The following is a 9,621-nucleotide window of genomic DNA, read 5'->3' as shown; positions in this document are numbered from 1 at the left end:
CAGGCATCAGTTTAAAACTCAAGAGAGCCCTGAGTGTTGATGTAAATATGTTTAGTAGCCCTACTAAGATTTATAATCAGTGTATTTTCAGTTCTGAAGAACTGAAACATGTTGCTTTTTTGCTCACATTCTAAATTGATAGGTATCTACTACTATACTGGGTAGAACGTCTGAGCATGCTGTCATTTTAATGGAATAGCTATACATATTGGGAAATACAGTTATTTGCCTTTTGGTTGATTGACTGACTCTGGCTTTTGTACAGTAAATATGAAGCTACTGCAGGAGTAGCTCATCTTAGCACCAAGGCTGGCAGCAGGTGGAAACAGCTAGCTTCTCTCCGTCCAAAGGTTTTGTCAGCATGAGTACATCATGAGTCATTCAGTTTTAAGCTGTAGATACCTCAGTCAGTCACTGACCACCTCTCAGAGCTGACATCACTTCCCAAAGCTTATAACATGAGCAGCTGCTGGTAAAGTAAAAAGTATCAGTTGTAGCACAGTTTTAATTGATTTTCAGAATTGTGTATTTTTACATGTATAATTAAATTTTATCAAATTTCGTATCATGCAGGCTTCATGACAGTTGTATTTATTTCTCCAATTGTGTTGTTGTGGAGTACTTGGCATGATTCACCTCAGTGGATGTGCAGCAGCCCTGTCCCCGGCCAGGTGTAAATAAGCAGTGTAGCCAAAGTTAGTCCAAAAACAGCATGTGTGTCTCATTTTTACACAAAATAAACAATTTGGTTCCTAATAATGTATGTTTTATTATGTCATAGAACTAGGGGTTCAGTTAACTTTTTACATGCATTTCAAATGTGCCACCCCTTTCAGAGCCTCTGGCCCAGCCTGGCCACCCCATCCAAAATATTTTAGATTCGCCCCTGGTGTTCATACATGGATTCTGGAAAACCCCGCCCTTTGTGTCTATTACCCAATAGGTTTGGGCTTCTGACTACTTGTTGTCCAGTAATGATTGCGCACCTGTTCATGATTAAATGCTTTTGTTCTGTTTGGTTCTGATGAAAACATAATAGCATCGACACTTAGTCTAATTTGTTGGCACCATTAAAAGCAGCAGATCAGTCAGTGTGCTGCTCCAGTCGTGTATCTTCAGATGTTTGCTGTCCTGGATCTGAGAAGCACCTGACTCAGCCTCATATTGTTGGAAGAAGTGGCATTAACACCTTTGGGTTTCATTACTGTGCCCTTGTTCCTATCACATAATAGCTAAACACACTTTCTAGAATAAAAAACAAAACATTTTTGAATGTCCTGAGATTACTCTGGTTACAGTGTGGAGATAACATGTTCTATCAGTTAAACTGTTTAACAGTTTCTTGTTCATGGTCCTCACAGGGGAAGCCGTACATATTTGACCGAGTGTTTCCAACCAACACCACCCAGGAGCAGGTGTACAACACCTGCGCCAAGCAAATTGTCAAAGGTATGGACAATATGCTGAGTTCAGCATACACAACATTTTTAAAAATGCTTGCGCTTTGGTCTCATTTGCTGTTGATTTTTCCTGATAGATGTACTGTGTGGATACAATGGCACTATCTTCGCATATGGACAAACCTCCTCCGGGAAGACTCACACCATGGAGGTACAGTTTTTTAGTTTTGAGTGCTTGTAATCATTTTTATTGAACAATGAATTAAAATTTACATTGTGTTTTGTTCCACAACTGACACTACTAGGAATATTTTTCCACTGGAAGGTGACACATAAGTGCTACTTCCAGTACTGGGTTTGGGGGTTTTTGGAACACTGCTTACTTTTATTTAGTTGAATCTTTGTGGTTAGAAAAGATTTTTTTTCTCCCAAGCATTTTACCCTCCTTAGTTTTGATTTATCAGACATTTAATGAGAATTTAAAGGCCTTATTGCAGGAAGTTGTAATTAACCTCTGACCCTGCATAGCTGTCAGCATCACACCTGGTTTTACCTTTATCTGTGACTTTGTGCCGCAGGGCAAGTTGCACGACCCTCACCAGATGGGGATCATTCCTCGCATCGCTGAGGACATTTTCAACCACATCTTTGCCATGGATGAAAACCTTGAATTCCACATCAAGGTCAAGATGAGTTAGATGTCTTATCTTGTGTTCTTTCTTATGTTAAACTGTGTTGGTTTGTGTTAAGACATTGTCACGCCATTCTCTTGTCATATTTTTTCCCCTCATATTCATGTGTACTGTGGGTCTGCAAATAAAACCTGGTGTGCATTTTTTATTAAAGCAAATTTTACATAGGATGATAAATTTCAGCCCGAGCTGTATCTGGTTTCATAATTTTCCTTTTTCCCCCAATAGGTTTCCTACTTTGAAATCTACATGGACAAAATCCGTGACCTGCTGGATGGTTAGTGCAGATGGATGATTCATGAATTAGTAACAAAGTATTTAAATTTTTTAGACTGAAATATACAGTGTATTTAATGTAGCATCAGCGTAACACCTATTTTTATGGCTTCATTCTGAAATACATTTTAATTTTTTTCTATTTTTAGTGACAAAGACCAATCTGTCTGTCCATGAAGATAAGAATAGGGTGCCTTATGTCAAGGTTTGTGAAAGTAGCACTTTAAATGTTTGTCTTTTCAGGTGAAAACCTGTTTGTGGTCTATATCAGACCCACAATATTAAATCTGCTGCATATTCGTTTTCTCTCTCCTCTCCTCAGGGATGCACTGAGCGTTTTGTTTCCAGCCCCGATGAGGTTATGGATGTGATTGATGAGGGCAAAGCTAACCGCCATGTTGCTGTGACCAGTGAGTCTTCATCTTTGACTACACTACACATTGTTTCAGTACATGAATATTACATATCATGTCAGAAATCAAAACAAACAACCCAAAAGACAAATATTTATGTGTCTTGTTGCAGTGTGCTATAATTTTTAAGTTTCGTTCATTCTCACAATAAGAAATAAGATCCTGTCAAATGAAGTTGACTGAATTGTAAATGGGTGTGTTGGAAAGTTATTGTGGATGTGGAGGAAGTAGCAAAGCATGACACTGTCTATAATAAGCCACTTTCTGACAGTATAGTCTTCAGTAAAGTGACAAGTGTGTTTAGCATTAAAGCTCTCCGATCTGTAATTCCTGTGCTATGTGTGGACCTCCATGCTGCTGACTCACTCCGGTGGTGCAGTAATAATAGCTGACTAATGGCTCCAGTACTGTGGGTTTACAGGTCAGAGTGATGCTTCCTTGTCCAACACAGCAAAAAAATAGCACACAGTAACAGTATAGTAATTACTAGTAAATCCAGTGATTAAAATTCATAAAAATGTGTGTAGTGTAAATGTTCATCTTTGAATGTCTGTCTCAGGAGAATTGCTCCAATTTGGTATCATGTCATAATCTTGTGGTAGTTATAGTGGAACAAAAGAGAATAATGATCATACCCTGCTCACACATTTGTTTCATGTTGTTTCAAGGCAAATAAGATTTTTCAGCTACATAGGTTTAATTTATTACTGTACAAACAGATCTTGTACTGCAGTGGAGGTACTGTATTTCACATAGCAAAAATGGAATAAGGAAACTAGTCTGGGTGCAGTATATTTATTTATTATTTTTGCTGTGGAGTTTAGAGCTGACTCACAGTGACTGTAGAGTCTATAGTGTAGACGCTAGTAAAAAGAGTGAGGCCAGATGAGCTTTGGGATTCAGTGCTCAGCAAAGGCACCAAGACTGCATTCTTCAGACTTAATGCATATTTGGGCCTCAGTGCTAACTGTGTTTGCTCGTACTCAAAACAGTCTTTCTGTGACATTTTTTGGAAATTGGTCTTTTCTGCAAAGTGATTGTCTTCGCCTTTCCTATATTGTTGATCACTGCAAATCAACTGTGTTGCATGTTTAAAACACAAACTAGCATCACGGTAGATTTCTCATTATTATTAACTACACATGACTAAATTCGGCTAGAATCAGTTAGCCTTTATCTGATAATTTTCGTTTATTATAATATATCAGTAGGACATTTGGTAAATTAAGTTCTAAGATGCATCTCTAGATATTTAATGTCTTCTAAATTAACATTTCTGCTTGTCGCTGCAAGTCCTAATCACCATAAATGGCATCATTGAAGTCTACTGTAGCTTCCTAACAACCATAATCTGATGATCTCAGCGTGCGGGTAATGGCCCAGTGAGAGGAATCCCAGCTTGGCGTGATACTCACATTCAAGATAAAGTAATTTCAGTAACTGTCTATGATGCAACAAGAAATGAAAAATGAGTAAAAATTGAAAACATCTCCACCTCATAAAATTAACAGGTCTACCATTGATATTCTTTTCTGTTTAAACTGTGTTTAGTTAGGAGGAGTTGACAACTACAAAAATAGAAAATCCATTCCTCCATCCATTATCTACACCACTTTTCAGGCTATAAATGAAACTGAACAGTTTATAAGTGATTACAGATGTTTTTGTTCACCAGTTTAAATAAATCATCAGCACTTACTCAGCTACAGAGTGTTTCTAAATGTGAGAATTCTGCATCAGACTACTGTAAAGGAAAATGGCTGTTATAAACCATCTACCCACAGCTGATAGCATACAGGCCAATAAAATATTCAGACCCAGCTCACTCTCTAGAGCAAGATGCAGATCCCCTGTGTGCATGCTACATCATTATAAATATATTTTTTCCTTGTGTGTTATGACTTTAAGTAAAACGTGTCATTGTTATGATTGTGTGGGCTTGTGTTTGTGGATTTTATTAGATACCAAGACAGACTTTTCTACAGGGACAAATCAATTAGTTATATCTCTTTAAAAAAAAAAAGAAATTTAGAAATCACCCCAAAATAAAAGATGGTCTGCTCTGTAAAGCAGAAATAATATATATCAGCTTTTCAGTGCTGATAATGTGATAACATTTAAATTCTACAACAATCCAGCCTCAAAAATGAATGGACTATACGCAGCAGTGGATAAGGCTGGCTTAAAAATGAGTTCTCCAGCAGCATAGTCTTTGCTGTTTGCTGCTGACTCATGGTGCTGTAGGAAGGTGTACTGACAGCGGACTAATGGGGCAACAGTCTGCAGACACTGTGCTGATGTCTTCAGATATCATCTGCCAATGAGACGGTCCACTGGGGAGAGGCATTTAGATCAGTCACTATATGAAATGGTGCCATCTGTTTGCTGCAGCAGTGGGTTTTTTCTGACTGTGAGAAAATATGTGTGTATATGTTACTACCTTCAGCACATTAAGGTGAGATGATCTTAAGAACTGACAGTATTTATGATGGCAGTCGTGTTTAAATGGTTATTTATTTTTTGACTGCAAATTACCATTATAATTTCTCTTCATTTTAATTTGCCCGTCAAATATAATGTGTCGCTCCTGGTACACAGGCAACCTTTCGAAGGAAATATAGATTTTTAAAATTTAGATAACAGTTTTTTCATCCATGTTGTTGGTCTTTAAGCACGACATGTGATTAGGTCTTATTTGTGAAATTTTCATTCCAATGAAGAATAATTGTTTCCATAGCTGTTATGTTACAAGTTTAGGATGATATTTGTGTCTGGTTGTTGTGTTGCCCCTGTCTTTGTACAGACATGAATGAGCACAGCTCTCGTAGCCATAGCATCTTCCTGATCAACATCAAGCAAGAGCACGTGGAGACTGGGCAGAAGCTGTGTGGAAAACTCTACCTGGTGGACCTGGCTGGTAGTGAGAAGGTAGGAGGCATTCGGGTGGGGTTGCTTATAAATCAGCTTCTAACTTGCAGTTTACCTGCTTCAAATGAATAACTTAAACATGTTTGTTTTATTGAATTTTATTTAGTATGAGCTTTATCCTTCTGTCTGTGTTTTTCTTCAGGTGTTTAACTTCACTCTTTATTCCAGGTCAGTAAGACTGGAGCTGCAGGAGCTGTTCTGGATGAGGCTAAAAACATCAACAAATCTCTTTCCGCTCTGGGAAATGTCATCTCTGCCTTGGCTGAGGGCACGGTGAGTCATTTTCACCCTACTTCCCTCAGTATTTATAGGCAGCAGAGTCACATTAAGGGTATGTGCCTTTAATAGATTATTAGGTTTACAGTAAAATAAATTGAAATTAAAGTTGTAAAATGGAAAAAGTGGTTGTATTTACAGTTTAATATGGCCTTACTTTTCTTAAAATAAACCGAAACATGTCTAATTGTTGTCTAACATGTTTAATTCTTATTTCTACACTGAGAGTACATATACTGTAGCAAATAACCTTCCTCTCTCATTTCTAACACCTGTCAACAGGAGCATTTGCTGTTGACTTCTCAATGAAGTGCATCCTGCATTCACTCATCCAATAGCATTTGGGGTTTGTTAGAATCTAAAAGAAAGAAAGTATGTAAAGAAATCTAAAAAAAGTGAGAGGAATGGGAAAGTCTTCATTTTTAAATTAGACACCAAATGAAACATACAGTACCTTTGGGAGTTTTATTTTTGGCTGTCTGATTGTCTCCTGCTTTCCCTTCTCTTACTCTCTCTATATATATATTTTTTGTCTTCCTTTCTTTCCTTCTTCCCTTTTTCCTCATCTTCTTCCTTTCTTATCTTGTCCATTTCTGAATATACTTTTCTGCTGCTACTTCTCTCACCATCCCCTCCTCCTCTCTTCCCTCTCTCCTACAGAAAAGTCACGTGCCATATCGTGACAGCAAAATGACCCGCATTCTGCAGGACTCCCTCGGCGGGAACTGTCGCACCACCATGTTCATCTGCTGCTCTCCCTCTAGCTACAACGACACTGAGACCAAGTCAACCCTGATGTTTGGACAACGGTAGCTCTCTACCATGTTGATCAATGCATCTTTGGAAAGAAAGCATGATTTTTGTAAAAGAATATTTATTTCTACATAGAGCTGGAAATGTTGACAGATTTTAGCAGGGATCAAACTCTTTTAAACACAGGATGGTGACCTACAATATTTTGGGTTTGATCTAAAATCCACACCTTTACACTTCATTATATCACACAGTGATGGCTATAGAAGTATATGTACTTGCCAGAAGGAATAGAAAGAAGAATTTAACTAATTTTGAAGTGGGACCAAGTCAAGTCTGATGTTTGGGCAGTGGTAGACCCATCTGTGGATTCATTCGTTACTTCTTTGGAAAGAAATTAATTATACCTGAGATTTTAACTCAGAAAACAGTAAGAAAACCACAAAATAAGTTTTCTCTTAATCACTTTAAAACTTGATTCATATTTCCTCTCATGTCTCTATGGTGCCGTCACAGAGCCAAGACCATCAGGAACACCGCTTCCATCAACCTGGAGCTGACAGCGGAGCAGTGGAAGAGGAAGTACGAGAAGGAGAAGGAGAAGAACAAGACCCTGAAGGATACCATCCAGAGGCTGGAGGCTGAGCTCAGCCGTTGGAGAAATGGTGAACTGCATTAAGTGTTTCTACTGTGCTAGCACTGTAAGCAGCCTTGCATTATTCTCATGTATTTGTCCACTTTGTCCCTTCATCTCTCCCCTTCAGGAGAGGACGTGCCTGAGACGGAGCAGACTAACTCAGAAGTGGTGACCCGTTTTGAGCCCGTGGAGGAGCGCCCCATTTTGGATAATGACACCTCCTCCATTGTGGTTCGCATTTCTGAGGAGGAGCGTCAGAAGTACGAGGAGGAGATCCGCAAGCTGTACAAGCAGCTGGATGACAAGGTTGAGACAGTTCAAAGATGCAGATGTTATTTTTGTAACTACAATATTTACAATCAAAGGTATAGGGTATTTTATTGTGTCCTTCTCATATGTTATACACTGAAATGTAATTAGGGATTTATAAAGAAAGCAATCATGGAACAAGGAGATGGAGGTCTTTGAAATTTTCTTTGTCACTGCCATTCATACACACGTGCCATTGACTGAGTGTGGGTGGCAGTGAGGCTGGTATTTATATTGTGTTATAGGATGATGAAATCAACCTGCAGTGTCAGCTGGTGGAGAAACTGAAGCAGCAGATGCTAGACCAGGATGAGGTTGGTACACAAACTTACACATATGCACAAAACACGCACAGACCTGTTTAGCTCTCAGTCACTTGCCAGTCATTTCAAACTGACCATCTCTGTCTTTCTCCTTCTTTCACAAACACCATGTTGTGCTACATCCAGCTCCTGGCATCATCCCGCGGTGATGGGGACAAGGTCCAGGCTGAGCTCGGCAGGCTGCAGGTGGAGAGTGACTGCGCCAAGGCTGAGGTGAAGGAGGTGCTGCAGGCTCTGGAGGAGCTGGCCATCAACTATGACCAGAAGAGTCAGGAGGTGGAAGAGAAAGGCCTACAGAACCAGCTGCTGGCCGACCAGTTGGCCCAGAAAATGGTACGCTTTTAGAGGAATTTCATGACTGACTGAACAAGAGCTAAACACAGAGACAGAAGGTGGAACAGAAGGCCCCTAATTTACAATAACAAGCACCTTCTGTAGCACTGTGCTATTCATGAGTGGAAAATATTGCAGGACTTACATGGCAATCAAGTCACAGAGTAGAGGCATTGGTTTTTTTAAATTAGACTTAGCTCATTGCTGAGTAATCTAGGACAATTTGATGGCATTTCACCTCTGGGTGGTGTTAGAATCCTGATTATTTTAAATGGCTGTAACTCAGGGGTTGTAAGTCTGACTCTGTTGAAATCTTGCACAATTCAACTTTATACAAAGCCACAATGTTTCTGGAATTTTCCAGACATTAAGACGTCCATCACCAGGTTAGTGTTTATCCCTGTGTATTTTGATATCTGGACTGAGATGCTCATTAAACATTTCAAAACATTTTCAGGTGGAGGGCTGTGGTCATTTGTTGGGGATGTGCTTGTTGTCTGAAAAAGGTGGCGCTTCACTAATCCTTAGTGGCACTCTCTTCCCCACTTGTTTTTTGTACCAGGCCAGTCTGATGGAGCTGGAGGCAGAGCTGTCTCGTATGCAGGAAGTGAGTGGTCAGCAGAGGAAACGCATTGCTGATGTCCTGAATGGTCTGATGAGGGACCTCAGTGAGTTCAGCACCATCGTGGGCAATGGGGAGATCAAGCTGGTGAGTCTAATCACAGAATTAGGGTGCTAGAGTTTTTATTTAATTTTGTTATAAAATACATGTATAGATAGATTATCGTTGCTGTCGGGCGGAAACCTTGTATCTCCAGAAATGCTACTTTTCAGAAAATGAAAAAACCTGTATACCTAAAACAATTCAACATCACGTTGTTAAATTTGGTATTGTGTTTTTATATATGGTCACTTACCTGCATGTGTCATTATATTAACATTTCCCTCAGTCAAATGAGGTCATGAGGTTATGAGGTTTTGCTGACAGTTTCAGGATCCATTGGAGAGATTTAGTCACAAGCCCTTCCTAATGCTTTTCATTGGTTAGATGTTTGTAGAACCCACATACAGACATAAAGCATGATCAATAGCATTGATTTATGACAAAAATGAAAATGACAAAATATGGACATACCTGGTTTCTGCCCGACAGCAACGTTATACAACAGATAATAGAGTGTATGTCTTAATAGAATATAATAATTTAATAATCTTAATCCGAGGTTTGACTATCGGTCGAATTCTCCTCTCCAGTACCCTGGCATAGAGAATCAGCACCTC

At 39.2% G+C, this 9,621-nt stretch overlaps 1 protein-coding gene across 1 annotated transcript in view; it reads left to right on the top strand.

Moving 5' to 3' along the window:
* Positions 1 to 644: 644 nt before the first annotated feature.
* The window catches only part of LOC109969088 (kinesin heavy chain-like), a 17,376-nt gene continuing 8,399 nt past the window's right edge, over positions 645 to 9,621 (top strand). Inside the window, exons 1-15 of the mRNA XM_020615747.1 lie at positions 645 to 671; positions 1,362 to 1,449; positions 1,538 to 1,611; positions 1,979 to 2,083; positions 2,321 to 2,369; positions 2,518 to 2,573; positions 2,691 to 2,778; positions 5,585 to 5,709; positions 5,878 to 5,982; positions 6,646 to 6,794; positions 7,255 to 7,403; positions 7,503 to 7,681; positions 7,930 to 7,998; positions 8,134 to 8,340; positions 8,903 to 9,049. Of these exons, the coding sequence (XP_020471403.1) occupies positions 645 to 671; positions 1,362 to 1,449; positions 1,538 to 1,611; positions 1,979 to 2,083; positions 2,321 to 2,369; positions 2,518 to 2,573; positions 2,691 to 2,778; positions 5,585 to 5,709; positions 5,878 to 5,982; positions 6,646 to 6,794; positions 7,255 to 7,403; positions 7,503 to 7,681; positions 7,930 to 7,998; positions 8,134 to 8,340; positions 8,903 to 9,049 (1,617 nt within the window). The remainder of the gene's footprint in view (positions 672 to 1,361; positions 1,450 to 1,537; positions 1,612 to 1,978; positions 2,084 to 2,320; positions 2,370 to 2,517; positions 2,574 to 2,690; positions 2,779 to 5,584; positions 5,710 to 5,877; positions 5,983 to 6,645; positions 6,795 to 7,254; positions 7,404 to 7,502; positions 7,682 to 7,929; positions 7,999 to 8,133; positions 8,341 to 8,902; positions 9,050 to 9,621) is intronic.

Source organism: Monopterus albus, unplaced genomic scaffold, assembly GCF_001952655.1.
Source record: "Monopterus albus unplaced genomic scaffold, M_albus_1.0 scaffold6.1, whole genome shotgun sequence".
Lineage (NCBI taxonomy): Eukaryota > Metazoa > Chordata > Actinopteri > Synbranchiformes > Synbranchidae > Monopterus > Monopterus albus.
Note: the sequence above shows the minus strand (reverse complement) of the source record. Positions and strands in the feature narration are given on the sequence as shown.